This window comes from Mchenga conophoros, linkage group LG6 (genome assembly GCF_057382185.1).
Source record: "Mchenga conophoros isolate Kocher_MC1m ecotype Shallow Benthic linkage group LG6, M_conophoros_male_GT1.1, whole genome shotgun sequence".
In the NCBI taxonomy this organism is placed as follows: domain Eukaryota; kingdom Metazoa; phylum Chordata; class Actinopteri; order Cichliformes; family Cichlidae; genus Mchenga; species Mchenga conophoros.
The window spans coordinates 20,478,661-20,505,242 of NC_140531.1; the positions used below are offsets into that span (position 1 = coordinate 20,478,661).

Below are 26,582 nucleotides of genomic sequence, written 5' to 3' on the forward strand. Positions count from 1 at the left end.
GACAAAATTATAAATAGGCCTTCCTCAAAGAGGATTCTACAGCACTACTTGATAAAAATGCAGCCTACCTAGTTACTTTAATCCGCTGCGTTTTTTAATTAAATCACGAAAAACTCCCAAACAATTCTGTTTAGTCGAGGTTTGTCACATTTGTCCGTAAAAGCTCATTTCCAGCATCCCCTCACAGTAAAAACCCGGTTAAGCACCGGGAGCAGGACGTGTTCTTTCAAACGAATTTTCTGAGGCGCATGCGCACAGTCGCACCACTGCAACGGCTCTGCAGTCACAGCTAGACGGTGACGTCACTCAATTCAAGCGATAGGCAAGCCCGGACACACACCGGTAGGCGATGAGCGGCGTTGCTGATTCGACCCAGGCAACCGGGGGATCCAAAAAAACTGTTGAGCCGGGGACGGTTGAAGACCACACCGTAGACCACACCAGCGAGGAGCCGGGACTATTCGACGGGTACCGTGTTGCGTTTAAGTGCCGTTTTTTGTTCCTCGTATAAGCATCACCGGGCTACCTGTCAGAGCAGCCTGACACGGAGCTTATCGCAGCAGGTTTTTATGGACGTGACAATGACTCTCCAGGATGAACTGACCACAGCCGCGGCGAAGGGAAACACGGCAGCGGTGGAGGCTCTTCTGGAGAGAGGGGCTCAAGTTAACGGGACGAACAGTTTTGGACGAACAGCTCTGCAGGTCAGTGCCGTCAGTAACAGCCCACTTTCTCCCACTTTCACGGGTCTCATCAGGCGGGGTAACTCAAAGTTTCCAAATGGCAAACGCAGGCATAAATCCTTATTATTTCTATTATTTTTTACAACTATTAGCTATTAGAGATTTATACATGTCAGTAATAATAATAATAATCATTAAGAAAGAAAGAAACGACGGGTCTGAAAGTGACGCGCTTTGTTGTGTTTATGGAAGTCGCGTATTTTTATTGAGGAAAAGCAACAATCCCGGATCCCTTTGGTTTATTGTAAAAGCTGCAACGGCATCAATAGTGAAATGAAACTATAATATTGTTTCTTGCCTTTGGATTGGCCTAAAAAACTAGGCTGCATTGCAATATATGTGGCACAAAAATACTTTAACAATATAAAGCATCATAATATATTTTTACGCATTCTTTATATATACACACACACACACACATATATATATATATATATATATATATATATATATATATATATATTTGAATTCATGGCCCACATGTTGCGCTGATCGGTAGTGAAATGCCTCTTCAGTTGTTGCACTACAACAACTACAATAATCCATCTTATCTACATTCTTTGGAGCTTTTTAAAAAACCTGTCACGTCAGTCACAGCAGGCCTGTTTTGGTTGGGTGTAGAAGACTCGGGTTCAAGTAAAATGAAAGTCAACACTAAAGTCAGCCGCATGATAATAAATACATGAATAAATAAACGCACAGGGTTAAGTGTCTGTGCAAATAGTGCAAAAATAATTAACTGGCGCTGTACTTGTGCTTAATGTGCGCCTATATTAGTGAGTGACGGTGGGCTTACATGAAATAGTTTTTGTGCTTCAGAGTAAAATAATCGGATTCAGTTAAATCGGTTAATATGATTCCCGGTCATGTTTTTTTGTGTGTGTGTAGGTAATGATGATGGGGAGCACGTCGGTGGCTCAGCTGTTACTCGAGCATGGAGCGAATTCCAACGTGGGGGACTCAAGCACCGGGGCAAGCCCGCTGCACGACGCTGCTCGGGCGGGCTTTCTGGACACTGTGCACCTTTTAGTGCAGCACCACGCAGACCCACAGGCCAGGGACAAGTTAAACCGTCTGCCTGTCGATTTAGCCAGACAGCACGGCCATAGAGATGTTGTTGATTTCCTGGAGAGTCTGCAAAATCCCTAACGCTGTGATGTCTTATTTTTATTTTTTTAACTCCTTGCAGCCGGTTCTGAAGGTGGACTTTGCAGAGCAGGGGCCTAAAAAGGCCTTCAGCCGAAATTACACACTTGAAGTTTTGCTGTAAAATGCAGTATTGCTCTTTATTTATTCACTTTCGGTGTGTATCATTATTTTATTTCTAACGAAATCAGGGTTGTCGATGGGTCTGTGTAAAAATGTAGGCCACATTTTCACACAACAACATCGCAACTTTTGTTAATTTAAGAATACGTTTTATGTTTTGTTTTATTTTTTGGGGGGGTTTTTCCAAGTGTTTATTTTCACTTTTTAAACATTTTTCCTTGTAAATATAATGTACAGTTTTACCCAATTATATTGTTTGCATATCAGATATTTAACTAAATAATACAAGAGATATTTTAGAAAGAAATTGGAAAGTTTGCGAAGTTTGTGAACTTTTTTTTTTTTTTTTTTTTTTTTTAAATCCAGGATGCACACTACTGAGGTCTAATCTCATTATTACCTAATACTGATATTCTGCACCTTGATGTAAACTGTAACACTGGTTTGAGGGCTGGACTGCTGTAGGATGCGTACTGGAGAATTAAAAACAAATGGAAAATACATGAAATACGTAACTCTGAACTCAGTAGTTTAATTATCCCAAAGGAGCTTTTGAATAAATTAAACTTTTCTTAAATTGGGGTAGGATTACCGTAGACAAGTTTGTAACTGCTCCGTCCCGCTTCCTTTTCCAGCGTGTAAATTGACGGGTACGGAGTTGGAGGCAACCCGCTGCGCCTGTTCTTTGTTCACCTGCTTTACTTGTGTTGCTTATTTTAATTGCTCTATTTCAAACATGAAAATAAAAATACAACCAAGCGGTTTTGAGCCGATACAGACTGCATACAGCGCATGGTAAGGATTATTATCATGCCAGTATTTGTGCAAATGTTTATTTATTCAGTGAAGAACTGACGTTTACTGAGCTTGCCTAACGGTGCTTTAGTAGCGTTTTGGGTCAGAATTACTTTTATAGTGGTACATTACTGACTCCTCATTAAAAAATAAAAATCTGAAAAGATATTAAAGAAAATAATAAATTGTATAAAGCTATGTTAAACATGAGGATGGCTTAAGTTCACCAATAACCAAAGGTGTATTCTACAACATACAGAAATCCACTCCATAGTTCTAGTGTTTGCTGCTTTTAAATTGTCATAAACTGTAACAATAGTAAACCCTTTCAAATAAGATTTAATTCATCCTGTGTCAGACAAAAGTATCTTTAAGATTAAATCAGTGATTTCCAGCACACTCCTGTTTCAAGAGCAGCAAAAAAACAAAAACAAAAACAAAAAAAAAAAACAACCCTAAATTGTTCCCCTTAGGATATGAACACATGCCGCAAACCAACTGAGAAAATATTCACTGCAAGTCCAAGTAACTCAATTAACCACAAACTCAACTTGGATTAGTCAAAGTCTAACTTTTATTGAGACAAATTATTCATACTACAGAAAAACAGGCTGCTGAAGAGGCTACTAAATATGCTGTGCAATGTACAGAGTAAGTTCAAGTTAAGAAAATCTAAACAAGAAAAATCTCAAATGACTACAATATGATGCAACATGACAAAATTCCCATTTCAATCCATGCTTTGGGGGGAGAGAAAAAAAAAAAACTGTCAGTATAGCAAATAATTTGGGTGTTTCCCCGCCACTACCACTGTTGGTACAGGTTTACTGCCGATTTGACAGCTTTTCACTGACTTTGTTACGGTATTTGCAGGTACAGAGCAGCATGCCATTCAAAATGAGATGTTTCTCTAGTCATTAAACAGTCATAAAGAGCAAATAAAAATGAAATGATTCCGTAAAGACCACAAGAGTGGCCAGATTGAAGTAACATGTAGACGTTCAGTCATTCTCATGCTGACAATAGATTCAAGCTCGAAGAGTAGAAGCTTAAATGCAACTAAGGCAGTAATATAGTCTTTGTGTGCTAAACTTGCAAAGCTTTAAAAATCATCTTCATATAACCAGAAACTAAGACACCAGTGGCTTACAACCAGCAAACACATACACAAATGTGTCCACAAAATACTGAATACTTAAAACCTTAGAATGTTTAGACCCAAATGTGGTAACTGTAACAAACATCCATTTCCTCAACTACAGCTAGAGTGGAAGGGCCCTCCCACCTAACACTGTGTGAGAGGAAAACATGCTCCAGACATAAATGAGTGATCTCTGAATCAGAGTCAAGAGTAAACACAAAACACTGAACATCCAACTAAATAAAGACCCCCCCCCAAAAAAAAAAAAAAAAAAGTGGATTATTTAATGTGAGGCACTTTGTTGTGATTCACTGATGATGATTGGACGGGCAGGGTTGAGTTTGCAGTCGGTGTTTGACTCCGTGTGGGTGGTTGTCTGGTCTCTTTATCCTTTCTAGTAGTTTCCTCTGCGTTTAGTGCTTCGGTATCATTACTGAAGACTGAGCCATCGACTGGAAGAAAGAAAATATGTTATTACCAAAGTGTGTCACTGACACAGAGTGAAGGAGCCTTTTCTATATTTAGGAAAAGTCGTTGTCAACATTGTCTTTAAGAAAGTACTCATTTTTCATCAAAAGTTAGCACTGTCATTAAAGAAAGTTTTGAAGAGAAAACTAAGGAAATTCAGGCAGTCTGTGCAAAAACACTGGGATACAGAGTGTTTTTCAAAATTTTAATTAATACATGTTTATCATGGTGCAAGTACTGCAAGAGATCCAACATAGCACAATGTGTCCTACTGTCTGAGTGAGCCCCCCCTTTTAGAAAATCATCTTGTTAATAGGCTCCCCCCCCAAAAAAAAAAAAAAAAAAAAAAAAAAAAAAAGCCATGCACCATCAGGTTTTGTTATTCTTTAGAAATGCTGAGAGAAATAAGTGAGATCAAAGTTCACGATAACCAGATAGAAAGCAAACAGACCCTCTTTCACAACTTGCAGAATGGAAATGAATCATCATAAAGCTGACGGCTTACTTTCAATGTATTTATTGTCTGAGCCCAGTCCATCTGACTAATCTGGGGTATTGCTGTTAACAGGATACTGCTAGCTTTGTTTGCATTCTCCTTCATCGTCTTCAGTACATTGTCAACACAGACCTAGGACGAGAAGAAGAAAAGAGAAAAAAAAATGTATAGCAGCCATTTAAGAGGAATCACTTGCAATGGTGCAAATTTCACTTCCTTTAAAATGTCACAGCCACGCATTTCGAAAATAACCATCTTGGTGTGTATTTTTATTTTGTCTACTTTGAGTGAAGTAAACACTCCTCTGTGAACAATTCTTGAAAGCAGAGCATGATGTAAAGACAGGCACCATCTTGTAAAATCAGAGCTATTATGAATAGATTATGTATACACTTTAAAAGAACGACGGTGTGAACTCACAGTCGCTAAGATGTAACACACATAATGTGGCCTCCTCTTTACTCAAGTCACAATTGCACAAAAACGCCAATAACCAGTTCAACATAATGGTGAATAAAATCCACTCAGCTGAAAAATGACACCACCCACTCCTCCCGTAAAAGGCCAGTGCGGTTAATGTAGATGTCCGCTTTCTCAAGAAAGATACACTTTCATATTCTACATGCAACAACACATAATTTCTTTTGCAGCTATGCATTACAGGTGTAATTTTTACCAATTTGAAAACAAAAACCGATGATCTTTAGTGTGAAAATACTTTCTGCATTACTAAGGTGGTGTGTGGCTATAATTTACAAGATTATTGTGAACAGTACTCAGTCCCCCAATGTGGAACCACTTTAGTGCATTTCCACAAATGACTGGAAGTGATGCTAAAAAGCCGGCATCAGTAGGGCAACACAAAATTGCTGAGCTAAGAACCACCAAAACCAGAGTCGTGTGTGTGAGAAATTCACAAATGTCTGGCAAATGGAACACATGCTTGTCTTCCCTGTAATGTTATCCTTTAAAAATAAATTGATAAAACCTTCAATCTGGCACCAAGGCACAACTGACTGCACCTTCACTGTGCTGGTGGAAAAAAGGTATGTGAATATGATCTTAATAGCACTGGTTTAGTAAAACCATATTTAAAAAAAAAAAAAAAAAAAAAAAAGAATTAAAACATTCATGTACGAGTGCAGCAGAAACAAAGCTACTGGACAACACTGAGAGCAGTTGATTGTGAAAGTACCGGCTTAACCAAATCAGTCACGTCAGGACCTGTGAGTGAGTCACAGCAGTAGGTGGAAAAACAATATTTTGCTCTTTGCACCTGTACTGGGATTGCTGCGTACATTTTACAACCATCACCTGTGCTCTGAAATTTAGTGACTCATTACATGGTTCAGTTTCGAGCCTACTGAACCATGTATACGACACTAGCAATCACTTTACTCACGTGGCTAATGCAATACAATGGAGGAACTAAAAATCAAAACGGTGAAATAAGCAGTTATACCGCACAAACGTGGAGTTCTCATTCCCATATTCTTGTATAAATGCAGTGAAGTATTAGTTCATAATCCATTCTGAAATTCATTCAGCCACAACTACAGTGTACATTACAGTAAGTTGCACAACATTACTTCCATCCTGTGTACCTCCTGTAACCTTCATTAACCCTTCCCTTGAGTGCTTGTTTTTATGTCACACTCAATGATTAGGTTCATGTTTTTGTGGTATTTGTCAGGATGAAGACAGTGTAGCTGATGACTCAGTGTGACTCAACCTCCTCTGGCAGGGCTTCCACCGGAGACTGGCAAACAAGCCGACTGGTTGGAGAGGGACAAGGAGGGGGGGGGGGGGGGGGGGGGGGGGGGGGGGGGGAGGCCAGGAGGTAGTATCAAGCTGCGAGGGAGTGAGGGGGGGCGGAAGGATGTGGCGAGCATTCTCTAACAGGAGGGGGAAGAGGTCAGCTGCAGGAACTCGGAAGTGGAGTTGTGAGTTGGGCTGGATCAGTTCTACATAAGCCGGCGCTCGCCCACACGCAGTAGATCAACTGCATAATCCAGAGCGCCTGACAGAGGCCAGGTCACTCGGAAGCCATAAGAAGCCACAGATACTTTTATCTACTTATGGAGCACAGATGTTAAAAACCTCTAACCCATCATTTATAGTGAGAGTGAACGATCTGGTTTAGAAACTCGTTGTGATACAGTAAACTTTAAAACTACAGCCACTACTTAAAATACACTGCTCAAAAAAATGAAAGCAAATTTATTAGATTTCAGTGTGGGGGAAAAAAATAATACTGGACATCTATACTGATACGGACTGGGTAGTGTGTGAGGAATGAAAGGATGCCACATAATTTGGAAATGATCAATTTGAAAAGTATCAACCTACAGAGAGCTGAATTCAAAGGCATCCTGAAGATCAAAAGCAGCGGACTAGTCCATTTTGCTGACATTTCATTACTGTAATTCACACTGGTACTCAGTTTGGCCCCCACATGCTTGCCCAGCGATGTTGGACCATGCTCCTAATGGGACAATGGATGGTGTCTTGGGGGATCTCCCAGATCACTTGGCTCATGAACAGCCTGAAATGAAACACAACTGATGCCTAATGACAGCTAGGGTGACGCTCTCTAGCTAATCAGAGGCATTCACACCAGTATCCTGCTGGAGGTCACTTTGGAGCTCTGGCAGTTCTTGTCCTGTTCTTCCCTGCACAAATGAGCAGATACTGGTCCTTCTGATGGATTTGACTTTCTACAGCCCTGTTCAGCTCTCCTTGAGCAAACCTTCTGGCAATAGCACGCATCAATGTGCCATCCTGGAGTTGGCCCACCTGTGCAACCTCTTTAGGATCCAGATATCCAGGCCTCATGCTAGCCAAATGCAAAACTAGTGCAAAAACAATCAGAAAAGATGAGGTTAAAAAAAAAAAATCAAAAAAATCAAAAAAAATCAGTGGCCTTCACCTGTAAAACCATTCCCCTTTTAAGAGTTGTCTCACTGTTGTCCCTCTAGTGCACCTGTTAATTTCATTAATGCCAAAGCAGCTGAGACTGATAAACAGTGCCCTCTGCTACTTAACTGGCCATATCTTTTTTTTTTTTTTTTTTTTTAACTTTAATTGAATCGAATGACTAAAATTAAATGGCTTAAAACTAACCCATTAACTCTAATTACAAAAAGGCAAGACTAATTTTGTTCCCAGAGCTGAACACTGCAGACGTGACAACATGTTTCTGTACGAAACGAGTGTTTATTGCTTTGGCATCATAAACATATCAGACTTTGTTATCTCAGAGGTAATCTGGGAGGACTGGATATAATTGCACTGAAATTATTTTAGTGCGCTATTTGACGCAAGAAGTGGACGTGCGTTTAAATTGTGTTGCACAAAAGCAACTGAGGGAACTCGTGACCTGGCCAAGGCTGACCTCGCACAGCTTGCCAAGATGGCCTTTGAATGAGCTTCTGAAGAGCACCATGGAGTTAAAAGGTTGTCATTGATTCTACCTGGTCGGCCAGCCAGCAGGAAAGTTCCCAGAGCTGATGTTGTGGTATAAGGCAGTTTTCTATTTGTTGGTAAATTTTGTTTTCCATTGTAAAGAAACAAAACCATGTCTGCAATGCGTAAAAAGATGTTATGATAAGCAATACTTAGCTTGCTAGTGTCGTCTTTGTTTTGTTTTTTAAATGTATCCAACACAAGTCATCAGGGCATGTGCTGGATCAGGCTGAACAGGGTGACTGTCGTTTAGGAGGGTTTGAAAGGTAAACTCCAAAACAGTCTGCTGCGCTTGTTGACATTTAGTCACAGTATTATGAATCTACATACTTTGAGGTGCGATTTGTGTCTTTAAGCTTTGGCATAGGAGAATGATATGCATATTCCTTAATCTCCCAAAAATAAGTGTATTGTTAAGAAATTAATGTTAAAAAGTGATTTATTTTTTCAAAGCCAAAAAACAGAGAACTTCACCTGCAAACTCTGCTGATCACAGCTTAGCAAAGATAAAGTAAGGGAGCCAGTTTGAGGATCGCAGAACAAACATGATGATTAGGCTGCAAATAAATGATATAAATGCAACCTAATGCCATTAGCTTTATGCTACCCTTTTCTTAAAGTTGTGCAATTATCTTCAGGCCTAATATCAAAAAGCTTACACTTAAAATCAGTCATATTCATTCAGCTCTTAAATAATGCTCTTTAATTTCGTCGTGTAAAATTAAAATGTTTAGGTTGGCGTTTGTTGTGCAGTGGGCCAGGGAAGAGGCACGATGCACCGTTAACTGACCCACTTTAACAGGGCATCATCCACTGCCACTGACTCACAAGACAAATAAAAGCTTGAAACATCAAAGTAATAAAAACGACAGTTAGGACCTCTGGCCCGCCACTCACTGCTTCCTCGTGCTCCTTCCAACAGTCATAGTCTGTTGCCATGGCAATGCTGGCATAGCACAAGCCAGCCTCCTTGGCGAGGACCGCCTCTGGCACGGTGGTCATATTGATGACGTCAGCACCCCACTGGCGGAACATCAGGCTCTCTGCCCGCGAAGAAAACCGAGGCCCCTCGATAGTCAGCATGGTCCCTCGCACATGACATTTGACCCCCAGACTCCGCGCCACCTCCACCAAAACCTGCAGGGAATATCACCATCATTCTGGAATAAATCACTAACCCCCAAGGTGGGGTGGCAACTGCTTATCTGTATGCCGTTTCAGTCTACTGCAGATAAGCAGACATTCATTCTAAACACAGACGCTACCCCCATGAAAACACTGTCTCTGAAGGTCCATTATTTTTCTTGACCAGGAGAAGTTTTTCATGTCAATATTGGAAACTTAAAGACAATTATGGTTTTATTCAACCTGGTGCATTCTGTGGCCCGAAAACAAAACAACAAACAGTAGGTAACCAGCAATCAGACAGTAAAGCCTTTCCATCAGCACACAGCAGCAGATATCCCACGTTAGTCGAGGTTCCCATTTCTGGAAATGATGCGGGGTTAATATTTGTTAGAATGGTACGTTGGTTCAGTCGAGGGTGCTGCCACAGCAGAGCCCGCAGAGGACAGGACACACAACTCACCACCAAATTACCTGTATTACTTTCCCATCCAACTGGACATCGCTTAGACTTGGTGCTAGAGAGCTGGCAGGTTAAAGACCATTTAATGTCCAGTTTGACTGCATCGGATATTTGTGCTCTCATATGCACCTCAGTCATGTAACGTCTAGAAAAGCATCCCAAAAAACCTCCTTTACGTTGTCAGACAAAAAGACCCACAGTGATGTGCACTTTATGCTATCAATACTTACACTGAATAAAAATAATCACTTTAGGAGAATTTAGTATACAGTGGTCCCTCGTTTATCGCGAGAGTTGCGTTCTAAAAATAACCTGCGATAGGTGAAATCCGCAAAGTAGTCAACTTTATTTTTTTTACAATTATTATAGATTTTAAGGCCGTAAAACCCCTCACTACACACTTTATACACTTTTCTCAGACAGGCATGAACACTCACATTTTCTCTTGTTTAAACACTCAAAGTTCAAACCTTCGTAGAAAAATAAGTCCAGCATTATAGAATGAAACCAAAGATCAGACACTATTCTCAGGTCCAGAACATTGGAATAGAGCAGCCGCCAGAGAATTCAACATTAATGAATCAATGGTACGGAAGTAGAGGAAGCAATAACAATGAGATGAGTAAAGTTTGACTTATCTGACTGTTTTGTTTCGCTTAATGCGCCCTATAGTCCGGTGTACCTTATGGTCCGGAAAATATGGTAACTTCTACCTTCCTTTAGCATGTCCAGAAGTCCAACTTTGTGCGATGATTAGCATCTTCCTCTGCCTTTTGGGTGTTATCACGGGTGCTTTTGATGGTGCAAAACGTTTTGTCGACATTGTTGTGTTTGTTGGGGAGAAAACACACAGTGCAGCACTTCAGTCACACACTGCTAGCGATCGAAGATTTATGTAAATTTGACAAGCTGAACGCATTCTGTACTGTACAGGAGACACGGCATGAAGGAGATTGACTGACAATGGTCTACAGCTGATCAGGACTCAGAACACAATGCACTATTTAAAAAGAAAAAAAAAAAAAATCTGCGAAACAGCGAGGCTCTCAAAAGGTGAACCGTGTTATAGCAAGGGACCACTGTACTGAGCAAAATTGCATGTCAGTTACAAAATAACAAGTTTGACGTAGGACGTGTTTAGATTTATAGACTTACCTCTCTAGTTTTGTTGCAGAAAGGCTCAGCCATGGGGATATGACAGACACCTGGGGGACTGGTGGGCTGACCATCGTAGAGTGTTTGAGACCTCTTGGTTGTCCTACCAAACAAACAAAACAAAACAGAAAAAAAAAAAAAAAAGAAAAAAAAAAAAAGCAGATTTGTTTCAATGACAAAAATATAAAAACACTTAAAGATGTAAGATTAATAACTTTGTTTCTTTTTAATGAGTTTATCTGACCTAAAGTTGAGAAAAAGTGTGAAAAGATATGAGGAATAACTGCAGAAATACTGGGAATGGCCATCAAAATCATTCTAGACAACATGTCGACATGAATGAGGTACAGAAATCATTCATTTCATAATCAGGACTATTTGGCTCAGAAATCTGCAAATTTTTGTGGCATGACCAGTTTCACAGCAGTCAGGACTATAAACATCAACAGAATGGAAGAAGGTCTCAAGCTTCGCTATAACAACCGACCTAAAGTTTTCCCTTCTGCTGAGTCAGTGCTGTTGCAAGAGGCAAAGTGCCAGCCTGTGTCCCCATGGTTCTTCATGGCAATAGGTCAGGATTGCACAAAAGGCTGATTCACTTATCCAAGTGACCTGAAAACATCAGGATTTCTGTGCTCCATGTAGCCTCTTAGCTTCTTTTGTATAAAGGGAATTCTGTGTGGATGCAGTTTGGACAAAGCCATGTTCTTCAATGTAGAAGAAATTTACTTCATATTACTGATTTACCAAAGTAGCCACTGTTTGCCTTCATGGCCACTTTGCACTTGTCTTGTACAGCTTGCCAGAAGTGACTTTGTGCACATTCACATGATTTCCTTTTTAACTGTATTCAAAAGCATTAGCTGCATCATGCTGAGGTTCTGCTGGTATATACCAAACAGACCCATCTGACTACTTTAGTAATCCAAAAGGTGAAAGATTACGTAAGTGAAAGAATTGTGATGATACATTGATGGTGGCTTCAAGCAGTGGTCCTGCATTATACAGCAATACACTTGCAATGAAAGATACTGACCAAATAACCAATCAAAAAGGTATGCAGCATGAAATGACGCGCTCGTCAATGGGACACCAGCACTTGTTTTTAAAATAAAGAGGGGAATTCCAGCCATGCATCAAATCTGATGATTCACGTATCAGCACACACTCCACATTGCTTTGCCTCAGTGTGCTTTGCACCTTAAGAGAAATCTCATACTTGGAAAAAAAAAAACAAAAAAACAAATCATGAAATGGAAGACCGAGTTGCCTCGGCTGCAGATCATTGGTTTTGTTTTCAACATGCATGACTAGAGCTAATGTCAGTGCTTCCCAAGATTTAAGTAGACGCATCAATTGTTCAGAGAAGGCTGTGTGACGGTTTTAACTGTTACACGGAATAATAAGGAAAGACATGTTTGGGACAAGGAACACAATGAATAGTGGAGACCTGTATGTTGGTCAAATAAGCCATAATGTTGTTTCAAAACAACACCTTAACAAAATGCAGTTAAGGTGAAATGTTGACATCTGCAAGAGTAGTTTTAGTTGAAGTGGGTGTGATTGTTCTTTGGGCCGTGCTGGTGACATTGCTGGCTTAGAACTTTGTTTTATATCTTCTCTTTGAACAAGATAGAAATTTAGGAGTAACATGGCGATCGTGGCTCAAGAGTTGGGAGTTCGCCTTGTAATCGGAAGGTTGCCGGTTCGAGCCCCGGCTTGGACAGTCTCGGTCGTTGTGTCCTTGGGCAAGACACTTCACCCGTTGCCTTCTGGTGGTGGTCAGAGGGCCCGGTGGCGCCAGTGTCCAGCAGCCTCGCCTCTGTCAGTGCGCCCCAGGGCAGCTGTGGCTACAATGTAGCTTGCCATCACCAGTGTGTGAATGACTGGATATGTAAAGCGCTTTGGGGTCCTTAGGGACTAGTAAAGCGCTATATAAATACAGGCCATTTACAAACCCAGCAGTGAGACCTTAAGAGATCCAGCCTACGGCTCTTCAATCCAGCCTAGGCTTACAATGTTTTTTCCTGGGGACCCTGGAAAAAACATTGTAAGCCTAGGCTGGATTGTAAATGTAAAATAATAAAATAAATATTCTTCTGTAGCAATAACAAAGTATAACATAAATTATTCTGTAGTAATTACACAAGAATATCCAGTAATGTCCCTGCCTACAATTAAACACATTCACTTACTGAAAATCGGGGGCACCTGCTGCGGCAGCCTTTTACCACAAACTTAGTCACTGCTCGGTGACATTCGTCTATCCTGGCCTGAAAGGAGACGCTACCGGTAGACTGCAGCGAGAACTGCCAGCATCTGAGCCAGACTCTGTCTCTCTCATCATGGTCACCTAAATGCACAGTAATGGCAGGTTTTGTAATAAGGCAGATCGCGCTAACATAATATGCACCGTTAGTTGATTATTTACCTGCCGCATTAACGGGAGAGGACGTGCAAACGTTACCGCTGCTGCTGGGTTGAGATTCACGAGTCCGGAGCGGAATTAAAAACACGACATTCATTTAAGGTCATCGCGTGTTTTGTGAGCAAATGCTTTTGCATATTCGTAGCGTTTCCTCCCTTAAATGAAATATCTACTTTGCAAGTTGCCCTCAACTGGAATCGATAAGGGAATCGTTTGCAAAAATGGCAAACAATTCCAAGGAATTGAAACAGTGGGTACCGGTTCTCAACAAGAACCGGGTTTCGATACCCATCCCTAGTCATTATATACTATATTTTGCAGACAGAGTTACAGGACTGTCTCCCAGACCACAGACTCATAATACAAGCCAGAGCTTTAGAATATAAATTTAAAAAAAAAAAAAATCAAGTTGTGTTTTCGAAATTGGAGTTAGTTATTTGTACTTCCAATAGTGTTAACATACTGCACAGGTGAATGACTAGAATTTTTTACATTTTCATTGTAAGGGGGCTAAAGCAGTTAATTAAAAGAAGTCTAACATAAATGTAAATGCTGTAATTTGATTATTTTAATAAACCATGTAACTTGGATGGATTAGATGCCGGCGCGACCACAGTGCACACGTCTGATGTCGCTCAGAGTGGTCCAAGGGACCGCTCAGGGAGTTTGTGTGTTCGCTCAGACACGTGAAAAATTAGAGGGAACATTGCTCCGAACCCATCAAGAGGAACCAGTTGAGACGGTTCAGGAATCTGACTAGGATGTTGCCTGGACGCCTCCTAGATGAGGCATTTAAGGCATTTCCAACTGGAAGGAGGTTCCAGTTGGAAATGCCTGGAACAACTGAAGAGATTCCATTTGTTTATTAGCTCAGAAATGTCCGATGGATAGAGATGGATGAGGTGGCCAGACGGAGACAGGTCTGGACATTATTGCTTAGACTGACCCTGCAACCCAAACTCATAAGTGGCCAAAGAAGAACAAAAAATAAATAAAGCAGTAAAGAGTAATTTTAATTTCTTCAGTCATGGCACCGATCTTGTGGCCCATTATTAGGTAATGGTGCTAATGTCGGCCATAATGCAACGGAATTGTTCATGTGGCTGGGAAAACCTGCAGTTAGTTGAAACCAAAAAAAAAAAAAAAAAAAAAAAAGTTGTTTGGATCAGTGATGAAACACTTATTGTGCTGAAAACACTGAATCTACATGAACTACATAAACTTTTTTCCTGGATTATTGAGCGCGCATAAATCAATATAAGACGAGCTGCATCCAAAAGCAAAAGCATTTGTTGTAAAGGCTAAACTTAGAACCTGACAGTCCGTAGATGCATTTTAAAAGTACAATTTAGCACAGTGTTAGCCATGATTAGAATCTGACAAAGTAAGCTCTTATAGTGACCATGTGGTTTGCACACAACAAATAAGCAGAGGTGATGGCATGAAGTAAAGCCTTCAGCAGCACAGCATGCTGTCACATGCTGTGGGACAAGTCTGTGCATGTCCCAACAAGCAACTTCCTCATTTCCGATAAACAGATCTTGTTTGTTCTTGATACTAGTAGTTTATCGACTTCAACAAAACAGGCAAACCCACATGCAAACTCACTCATGTTGAAATTCATAATAGAACACACTGACATAAATTAGGGAAGGCAGACTACAACTTACCTCAATTCAGCTAGATGCATGCCAACTCATGAGCCATAAGGAATCCTTTTTACACCTCTCAATGCACATATTGTGCCATTTAATAAAATCTCTGCTGTCAGCTAACTGAGAGAACAACACTCCCACAAGGTTGTGCTCTTGGTACGCTACAGCAGAAGTATGTGTGTATGCCTTGAGGTCAGAAACAGCTGACAAGCTATTTTTTCCCCCCTCCATGAAACAGAAAGAAATTATCAAGGTTTACCAGCAAGTGTGTTTAAGCAAGAACTCAGTCGCGTGCTACAGTTTTAACCACAGCCATACAATACCAGCGATCACTTGCAAGCCATAACCCTTTTATCTACGTCCCCCCGGTTTGTTTTGTCATATATCATCGTATCTCAATGCTTGTTCTCCCTCTGCTCTTTCCCTTCACCTGAAAAATAAATAAAATACTGTAGAACATGGCTGCCCCTTCCTCCCCACCGTCACCAAGTGCTTCCTAACCAGAGGCTGTTTTCTCTCTCAAGTAGGATTTTTTCCATACAATACAAAATAATGAGCATTAAAGATGAAGCTGCAAATTCTTGTGGATTTTGAGGGATAAAACAATACTAGACTCAGTTTTTTTTTTGTTTTAGAAAGTGGTTTGACACTAAATATCAAAGTGCATATATGAGTGTATTTATTTGCATGTTTACATCTATAAAATCCTCAAAATACTGGATCTTTATTAGTTTATTACTTGGAGATGATTTCTTTTAGTCAAGTATTTTCAGTGCACGGACAGAGACACTTAAAAAGAGTCATCCTTATGTCAACAAGGTTACTCTGAGTCACACTTTGACTCTGTTGACAAGAAGGAAACTGACAGGTTATAAACCAATTCAACCTGTTCCCATGAATATTTACTGCACATACCAGTCTGTCTTTAAAAAGCCAACGATCAGTGTTCAGTCACTTGTCCTGTTACTACCGGTAATTGTTGCACGGATACTAAACGTTCCTTTCAGTCTGTCTATAGATAGAGAGATCTCTCTATGATATATGATTCCATCTAAATTCTAGTGCCATCATCACATCAATCATTTCATACCTGTAGCTCCACCAGATGAAAATGGAGACTGCTTTTTATTTGCTCACTGCCAATTTTATGAATCATGCAACTAGAGCACAATGAGGTTCTCTTCCTCCACCTCCCACACGCTTTGTTAACTAAGGATGAATTAACTGAAGAACTATCACAAAAACCCATTTATATATTCTCCATCTCATTGACAAAGTTGGAAGCAGATGGAAATCAGCTTATTTTTGTTCTAAACTTGAGTTACAGTTAACATTGAGTCTATGTGGGACTGACTCACTTTTGGAGCAAAGGCCCATTCACACGGCAGGATGTGGCATCTGCTGTGCTAACCGCTAGCTGGAGCAAATTGCCCAAAATTTGTGTTGTACTTGCTGTTGCACTCCGCCAATTTTTTTGCACCCACTCCACATGTACTAGATGCGCTTCCCGGTCATTTTAAACCCTGCATCTCTCATTTATGAAGAAGAAAGCTTTGGCACTATCCCTACCGAGTCACTCTACAACACTGCTTTCCTCCTGACACACACACACACACACACACACACACACACACACACTAAAGTTTGTATCTCTGATATGCACAGAATGTTTTCGTTCATTGTGGGTCTGAACTTAGAGCAGGTGTGGGCTTAATGCCTAATCACCTAATCCAGCCCTAACTATATTCTTTATCAAAAAGAAAAAAAAAAGAAGAAAAAAAACACAAAGGTTTTAGGGCTAATCTTAAAAGGTAGAGAGGAAGTTTATGTCCTGAATCCAAACTAGGAGCTGGTTCCCCAGAAGAGAGGCCAGAAGGAGGATAAGACAGAAGTTGTAGTGTTTGATAGTCACACCCTGCTGGAACAACTAACTGATGCGTTAGGTCCCCTTGGTAGCCATCTCTCGCCCACTGTTAGAAACCTTTGTGTTTTCCTGGACAGCTCTTTCAAACCCGAGAAACAGATCTCCTCTGTCGTTGGGAAAAAAAAAAAAAAACAAAAAAAAAAAACACAACAACAAAAAAAACAACCCTGTTTCTACCAGCTGCGTCAGATATTTAAGACAAAGCCATACCTCCCTTCGTAGGAAAAAAAGTTTATTCACGCTCTTATCACTTTCAAGTTAGACTACTGTAATTCCCTCTACTCGGGCCTCCCATCTTCCTCTTCCGCGATCGTGGCTCAAGAGTTGGGAGTTCGCCTTGTAATCGGAAGGTTGCCGGTTCGAGCCCCGGCTTGGACAGTCTTGGTCGTTGTGTCCTTGGGCAAGACACTTCACCCGTTGCCTACTGGTGGTGGTCAGAGGGCCCGGTGGCGCCAGTGTCCGGCAGCCTCGCCTCTGTCAGTGCGCCCCAGGGTGGCTGTGGCTACAATGTAGCTTGCCATCACCAGTGTGTGAATGTGTGCGTGAATGGGTGGATGACTGGATATGTAAAGCGCTTTGGGGTCCTTAGGGACTAGTAAAGCGCTATATAAAAATACAGGCCATACAGGCCATATATTCACCGGCTCCAGTTTAAAACGCAGCTGCGCCTCTCCTAACTGGTACTAGAAATTATGCCCACATCACACCAGTTTTAGCCAACATACATTGGCTCCCTGTAGAATATTGTATCAATTTCAAAATTCTCTTGCTTACCTTTAAAATTTTAAACAATTTGGCTTCCAGTTATCTATGCGAATGCCTCCATTTGTATATCCCTAATAAGGCACTTGGATCTTCCAATTAAATGCTCCTGACGCAACCGAGGTCTCGTCTTAAGTCCAGATGTGACCGGGCCTTTGCTGTCATAGCTCCCAGACTCTGGAATAACCTCCCTCCTTATATTCGTTCCTCTGAGTCCATCCAGTCTTTTAGATTGCGTCTTAAAACTTATTTTAGCCTGGCTTTTGATTCAAACTAGTATGTTATTTCGTGGCTAGTTATGTTTTTGGTTTTTTTTTTTTTTTAATCCGTGTCGTTTCCTGCCCTCCTTTTAACTGTTTCTTTTTATTCTGTCTTATGCTATTGCTCTGACCGACTGTGAAGCACTTTGGTCAACTTTGTTGTATTATTATGTGCTATAGAAATTAATTTTGATTTGGTTTTGATTTTAAGCTCTGCCTCCCATTCTACTTTTAGAAACTCTTGGAACCACAAGTAAACCTGCAGTCTGAGAGCAAAGCGCTCTGCTGGGGTAAAACAGTACTACCTGATTATTCAAGAGCTTGTTTGTTTGGAATAGGACTTCAAATGTGTTTGTTTATTTTGTTATTTAAAAAGGGACAGTGCAGTTTAACATACATCAGTTTTGTACTTGAACTAACGCCCATAGGTTTATAGCTATTGCTAATTTTCAACAATTGTCCCTTGTTGGGCTTACAATCAAAATAGGTACATTTAGCAATAAAACATACATTTTCATAAAACCAAATTACATCATAAATACAATTACAATTAATAGACAATAATTTAAAATAAAATTAAAATCATTAGTTAAAATGACTACATCTCTGATTTCCCTTTAACCAAACTTTAACCTTCAATGTAAAGGATCTGATGTCTGTAATCAATTTGATTTCGGTTGGAAGTGTGTTCCACAGATGGCAAGCCTTTATGGAAAAAAGCTGACTGACCGAATGTCGATCTGCAATATAATATCTTGCAGTTGCCGTTCACCTTGCTCCTAGTAATACAATTACCATCTTGTCTCTGGATGCATCTATTGAGACACTCTGGGGCCATCGTATTTATACATTTAAAAACTAATTTAAGAAAACAAATGATTAAAACTCTTAAAACTAAGTAGATTATATTTCTTTAAAATCTGACAGTGATGCCACCGAACAGATTTTTTTTATCCATTATTTTTAAAGACTGGTTATATAAGGATACCACAGACTGAATTGTAGATGGTGCTGCTTGGGTCCAAACTGTCATACAATATGACAAATGAGAGAATGTCATGGAATGCATAAATAACTGAGCTGCTAAGTGGGTATAGTGCCGAATTAACTTAAAACAATTCAGATTAGCCTTGACCGTCTTAGAAATCTTCTTTACATGCTTGTCAAATTTAAGATGTGAATCTAAAATTATTCCTAAAAACTTAAAATCTTTGACTTCCTTTATTTCTTCGTTCCCCAACTTGATTTTAAAATCATTAGATGAACTTCGTTTCCTAATAGAACAAACAGTTTTTTGTTTTTAATTCAATACAAGATGATTTTGTTCCAGCCATTTTTGGACATCATTTAGATGTACCATTAAGGTGTCTGCTGCCTCGCCAGGTGACTTAGCTGGTACGTGTATAACTGCATCAAGTTGGCAGTTAGCTTTTGGACAACTGGCAGGCAAATCATTTATAAACAAACTAAATAGCAATGGGCCAAGAACACATCCTTGGGGAATACCCATTCTGTTTTCCAACATGGACGACTTATCTTTATCAACCCTCACACACTGCTCTCTTTTGTGAAGATAGGACTCAAACCAATCAACTGCTTGCTTTGAAAAGAAGTATGTCATGGCTGACAGTGTCAAAAGCCTTTTTTAGGTCAAGGAACACTGCACCCACAACATTACCATTATCCTACTATTATTTGATTCTGGATTTAACAGGATGCCAATAAAGAAAAGCAATATGGGAGAAATATGGTCTCCCTTTCTAGTCCCTGTCAATACTTATTCTGTGGCATTCTTGATCAACTGAAGGCTTTACAGAGAGTTTTTAGGACAACATGATAATCCTGAGTAATAATAGTAATAGGGCCGAGTACAATTACCTGAGTTTTACCTGGATTTAGATTTAGGAAATTAGAGGTCATCCAGGGCTTCACATCTCTTTAAATGGTGGGTGTCACCTGGCTTCATGAACAGATAAAGCTGGGTTGTCATATGCATAAATGAGACTGGTGCCTGAAATATCTGATACTATAAGAATGCACATTTGTGCTTATCATGAACACCGGTGAACTCAAACAGGAAATGTCTTTAATGACAGTTATTAGTTTTGTTTAGGCAGTGATGGGGACAGTCAAACAGTCCATTTGAGAGGCTCCCCAGGTGCTTGTCACTGTGGTCTGCAGCACTACGAGGACAGCTTCCTGTGGTAGACTTTAATGCTTTCTATTGGAAAATTGGAACATTGTGCCGTAGGTGGCCACAGCTTAGTGTGGAGACTACAGACCAAGCCAAAACAGCAAACTTCATTAATATGTCATTAGTCATGGTTAAACAAATATGAACTCTTTATTTATTTTAATGTAATCAACTGTCTATAGGTCAGAAGTTTTAAAATTTTGTCAAAAATCACTCTTTTGATAGTAAAACAACCCTCAGCATGGATCTGCAAAACATGTGTACCTTAGAAGCCTGTATACTCATAAGTATAGGTTATTAATAAATAATTAAAATCTTTCCAACATGCTTGCTGTAGTTGCATTTTCATTACAGTGATCCAATGTTTTTGTAGCATCAATGTAATTACAGAACTATTTTTTCTATTTTTTCTTAGTTTTTATAAATTATAAAACGGTGTTGTGAGGCAGAAGAAAAATATTTTTAGGGTTAGGCCAATTACCACCATGATGCCTATTTATGTGTGCAAATAAATCAAATTTGAAATAGTCTACTTTAATAAAAAAAATAAAAAAAAACAAAGTGGTCCAATTGCTTTTAAAAAAAAGTGTAAATAAATACATAAGATTTTGAAAAAGACCAGTTTTAAAAGGCATCAGCACGAGCACTTGTAAATTCATTAGTTTCCTCAGTGACCTATTTTTGAATTTGGAAGCCATAGCAAGCATGAGTCAATTACAGCAGTGATACATAGAAATAAAAATATTTAAATATAACAATTGTTCATTTCCATCTCCATCAAGTTTTTGCCAAAGCAACAGGCAAAAACCTCAATAGTTGCTACAGAGCCACAGGCTTGAGAACCCTGAATGGGATACTGTGGATGTGGTTGAAATATAGCATGTTATGCACTTAATTTTGTTTAAAAAAAAAAAAAAAAAAAAAAAAACCACTTATCTCTCCCTCCTAACTGCAAGCTCTAAATTGAAGAAAAACAAATTCAAACACCACTCTCACCATGCTCTAATGCATTGGTGTCAAACTCTGGCCCGCAGGCCAAATTTGGCCCGCAGCCTCATTACATTTGGCCCACGAAGCCATACCAAATTACTATTAGAGCTGGCCTACTGGTATTATACAGCTAATATATATATTGTTTAGTATTAAGCTTTGCTGTTCCATATTCAGTTTTTCAGCTAAACTTGTTTGAGTCTATAAGAAAAGATTCATTCTTATATCTGGAGGAAGATTTTTTTTTTTTCAATAAATATTAACGTTAGCCCGCGACCTTGTTCCATTTTGAATTTTGGCCCACTGTGTATTTGAGTTTGACACCCCTGCTCTAATGTGAACGTTATAATGAAGACGATTGTAAGACTTGTGGCAGACTAGACTAACATTTAACTAGGCTTATCCAGTAACCTGGCCAATGTGTTAATGTGAATACAATGTAAACATGGTATTCCGCAACAGAATTCTGCAAGCATGAAGTTAATTTCATAATTAGAAAACCCAATCACAGGGATTACCAGTAGCAGTAATCCCTGCAATATGTGGGAGGATGCACAACAGACTCACAGGATAACCACTAATAATGACTTCTGACAGAGTCAGTCTAGATATAGGAACAAAAATAAACATTTAGCAAAAACTGGTCTGTCTATATACTCAAAAGACAAATCTGTTCTGCTAGTTTAGTTCAATCAGTACACAGAAACTATGAATGCGCTGTCACACCATATTAATCTTTTAGACTTCCTTGAGTTATCGCATTCACAAGATTTTCAGAAACTTCACATCTGACCTGGAGCTTGAGGTCACGAGGATTCAAACTCATCTGAGAGTTTTAGTAGATACACCTAGCCATGCAAGAATGCAAGTGTTGGGTTAAGAGTTTAATCTACATGTTTGATTGAAAGTCCTGAGTGTGGTGCAGAGCTCCTTTTTCATATTTGAATAGTAGAGGTCTTTGTTTATCTAAGAAAATAAAAAAATATCAAAACAATTTTCCCTATTCTTTTTTTGCCATCCCTGTACTGAACTGTTGATCAGCTCCACACTCTATACAGGAAGTGTTCATAGGAATTATCACCAGGTTTTTACTCCACCTACAAAAACGGGACACCGCCTACACTTAATGCTCTACTTTTCCTGAAAGATAACCTAGTTTCATGATGTGTCAGAAAACGTATGTCTGAATCTTAACCTACTAATGGACTCGCAGAACTAACCTGTCAATGAACTGATCTATGATGACAATATCTCCTGGCTGGATCTCCTCCCGGAGGGAGCCACAGGCAGTGGTAACCAGCAGATGTGTACAGCCTTCTTCTCTCAGGGCCCAAATGTTGGCTCGATAGTTGACATTGGATGGCATTATGGTGTGTTGTCTCCCGTGCCTATGAATAGCACAATTCAACATTTAATACGTGTAATTTAAAAAAAAAAAAAAATCTATCCACACACACATGAAATAACTAGTATGTGCAAATAATACAGTTGTCCACTAGATGGAGAAAAAGGAGAGGAAATTTTCACAATTGGGAAAAAAAAAAAAAAAAAAAAAAAAAAAAAAAAAAAAAAGAACACATTACCTTGCTAGGAGGACACAGTCCACATTTTTTATTTTCCCCAATATCAGGGCATCTGATGGCTGTTTAAAGGAGGACCAGGATAATTTATATATACACACAAACTTCATTGTCAAGGCAGTACAATATTTCACAAGTAAGACAGGGCATAACCCAAATAGAGTCTAATATTTATACTACTTCACCTGGAGCATGACTTCAAAAGATACAACTAACCTTCCCATATGCTGTTTCAACATAGCGCTCAGTTCTTCCCTCCAAGATATCTGGATCATCAAGACCTGAACCCCCGATTATTCCAATCTGAAAGATATGAGAACAGTTCATAACTTCAGTCTATAGAATGAATCTCTTGAAACACGTTTCTTAAAAGACGTTTCAAAATAAAAAAAACAAAACAAAACCTCAAAGCAGCTAATTACATATTTACTATCATACATGTGAAGAATGGAAGTACAGAAGATATATTGGACAAAGGATGTTGAAAGGAAGACCACAGAATTGATGCAGAAAAAAAAAAAAAAAAAAAAAAAAAAAGGAAAAAGAACAAAAAAACGAAAGAAAGGAGCCGCCAACAATAGTGCCAAATTTGCCATTTATTAAATGATTTAATTTATACTTAACCTTTCACTATATTTTAATAGGAGAAAAACTCCATCCAACAGCTTATTTCGTGGCTCATTTATAATTTTTGTCTAGAAAATGTTTAAATGTAAATAAGTGAAATATTTTAAGAATGTCACTAACTACTAGGGGTGCAACAATACTCGTATCGATATTGAACCGTTCGATACAGTGCTTTCGGTTCGTATAGTGTAGTGAACTGTACTTTTGAGTTAAAATATATATTTATAATTTTAATAAATGACAAATCAAAAAGGCATTAACCTTTTTTGTATCGAAAAAAATATCGAACCGTGACACCAAAGTATTGAACCGAACCGTGTATCGTTGCACCCCTACTAACTACATAGTCCAAAACAATCATAGGGTTGACACAACATCCCTCTATCAGTTTCAACCAAGAACTGAATATACTTCACAACTGCTTAGCACACACCAGTACACTGTCATAGCTAGTGCAGCAACTCCTGCAGCATAAATACTATTGTTGCATATTTGGTGGCTGCTCTCTGGTCATAAAGGGATAGACATGGTCATTAACATTCCATAGTTTTAAGTCATTGTGGCAGTAAGGACAGACCTGACCACATATTCGCTCTTAAATACACGTTTATTCCGGTTGTCGTTTTCCTTAAAACACGCCCGCAGCTTTCCAGCTGCGTCCTACACACAACAACAACCAACTCTTCAGGTCCCGGCGCGTTTAATAGGGAGGCGTGATGAGCTGATTGAGCTCAGGTGTGTCTATCTGCCCCACAGCTGCGCCATGAACCAAGTATGTGACTCACTACCCTACAGGGCAAAACATACCTTGTCGTGACAACCAATAGCGGACAGTTAGATGTACCGCAAGACAAGGAGGGGGGAACACCTGTTTCTGCTTGGATCATCTATCCATGGATGAAAAACAAAGATATGAAGAGAAACTCCATATTGTGCCTCAGCAGCTCTAGTTAAATCGTTGAAAGTGGCAATGCCTCTCCCAAAGCTCCAGTTCAGTGACATCTACTTGCAACTTGTAGAGAATTGATCACCTTACACTGCTGCCAGGATCTGTGGTTTCAAAGTATGAACAGCTACAGGCATGTTGATGGGTGTGTCCCAGTACCTCCGATTTCACTTGAAAACTACGGATACTCATGTAGATTGAGGTGTTTAAACGATGCTCAGTTAAGTACTAAGCGGGCCAAAGTGTGCCAAGAAAATATCCATCACATTACACCACCAGCAGCACCTGAATCCATGCTTTTGTTGTTTACACCACATTCTATCCTATCATCTGAATGCTGGAGCAAAAATCAATACGCAGACCAGGCAACGGTTCTCCAGTTCTCTATGGTTCATTTTGGTGAGCTTGTTCCCATCACCTCGAAGTAGATTGGTCTTTTTCCTCTGACCTGTAGCATTAACAAGGCACCTTTTCCCAGAGAAATGCTGCTCACTGGATAATTTCTCTTTCTCAGACAACTCTCTGTAAACTGTGGAGGAAAATCCCAGTAGACCAGCCTGTGTGGCACCAACACAATGTCACGTTCAAAGTCACTGAAATCCCCCCCCCCAATCTTCCATATTCTGGTGCTCAGCAGGTCATCTTGAACATCCATCTGCATGGACTTGCTTCCATTTGATTGCTAATTACACATTTGTGTTAATGAGCAGTTGAAAAGCTGCTTGCACAAACACAGCAATCAATTTCATTCCCCACTTCATCTTTCTGATAAGAAGTGTAGTTATGCAACGTTTTAACATGCTTCTTGTACTGAGCTTTTATGACCTGCACAGTTTTACACATTTTTTGATACCCTGCTGACAGCTGTAACAGTACAGCAGCCGCGTGCACTTACTCTGGCCACGTGCCATACCAGCTGTACCTGACATAATCACTCTTTAGCTTCTTTTAACAGTACAACACCTTAACAGAAATCAGTACGTTAGCACCTGAATTTTAGCTTGTATTATTAAGGCAGGGAGCGTACTTTACAGACTTGTAAAGCTTTGCTAACACTGTGCTAACGGTTAAGGGCTTCTCCTGGCATACCTAACGGCGCCCCAGCAGCCTTTAAGTTACATTTTTCATGGATGTTTCTCCTCTGTCAAAGACAAACACACAGCATTCAATCACTAAAACGATATTAAAGTAAATGTTAATACCTTAATAGGTACAGCGGATGCCATAACGACAGTTTTCTTGCTGTTAACAGTAGAGCTAGACAAATTCCGGCTTTTATACATCCGAAAGGAAGCGGGACATCAAATTCCTCTTCCTGTTTGTTTGTTTTTTTTTTCCAAAATAAAAGCAAAGCAACGTTTGATTATTTTTATGTATAAAACATCCCTGTTATAGTAATGTTTGTTCTGGTCATGATGTTTATATATTTAAATGCACAATTAAAAAGAAAACAAGTAATGAAGTAATCGTATGATTGTATTCAGCAAAACAATTTACATCTATATATGACCACGTCAAACGTCCAGTGCAACATTAAAGAAACAAGTCAGGTATATAATGAAAAGTTGGTATGCAAGATTTTGTTCACTGAGTATACAACCATTTAGTAAAATATTATTTCCTCGCTTAACTTTCATTTTGGTTTCATATTTACATATCTTATGGTTTACCAACAGTTGCCGTCCTGTGAAAAACTAAGCACACCCTTACTGTTTCCATACGAATTAAGAGAGTAAGTAGCAGCCAGGTATTGCTAATCAAACGCAGTTGATTAACAAGTAGGCACTCGTCAGCAAATATGAGCGCCTCTGTTTTTGGTAGTTTGCTGGTCTGGACCATTCAGGCGTATGTTAAAAAAGTCCCAGTATTCATAGGAGTGAACGTCAAAGGCTACACCCAAGCTCAGAACATGCAGTGCTCGGAGAGATTATTTTAACTTCCTAAGACCTTCCATGGCATGCATTTTTAATTTCTCTTTGATATTTGGGCATACTGAGACCTGGTGAATGTAAAAACAAAGAATTACCTGATTTTTTTTTTCTAAGAAAAATGAGAGCCATATATGAGGATATTCGTTTAAATTTTCGATAGAACAG

General features: G+C 39.5%; 2 protein-coding genes across 2 annotated transcripts; one reads left to right on the top strand and one right to left on the bottom strand.

Moving 5' to 3' along the window:
* Positions 1-219: 219 nt before the first annotated feature.
* cdkn2a/b (cyclin-dependent kinase inhibitor 2A/B (p15, inhibits CDK4)) lies at positions 220-4,222 on the top strand. Its single transcript, XM_085276706.1, has 3 exons — positions 220-468; positions 564-704; positions 1,632-4,222. Exons 2-3 carry the CDS (start codon positions 570-572, stop codon positions 1,890-1,892), a joined length of 396 nt encoding a protein of 131 aa, XP_085132832.1. The 5' UTR covers positions 220-468; positions 564-569; the 3' UTR covers positions 1,893-4,222.
* On the bottom strand, positions 3,359-25,805 carry mtap (methylthioadenosine phosphorylase). The gene is made up of 8 exons (XM_085276705.1): positions 25,689-25,805; positions 23,130-23,216; positions 22,917-22,975; positions 22,554-22,721; positions 11,121-11,223; positions 9,275-9,514; positions 4,922-5,044; positions 3,359-4,400 (listed from the first exon to the last, which is right to left on the bottom strand). Exons 1-8 carry the CDS (start codon positions 25,767-25,769, stop codon positions 4,362-4,364), a joined length of 900 nt encoding a protein of 299 aa, XP_085132831.1. The 5' UTR covers positions 25,770-25,805; the 3' UTR covers positions 3,359-4,361.
* Positions 25,806-26,582: the final 777 nt, after the last annotated feature.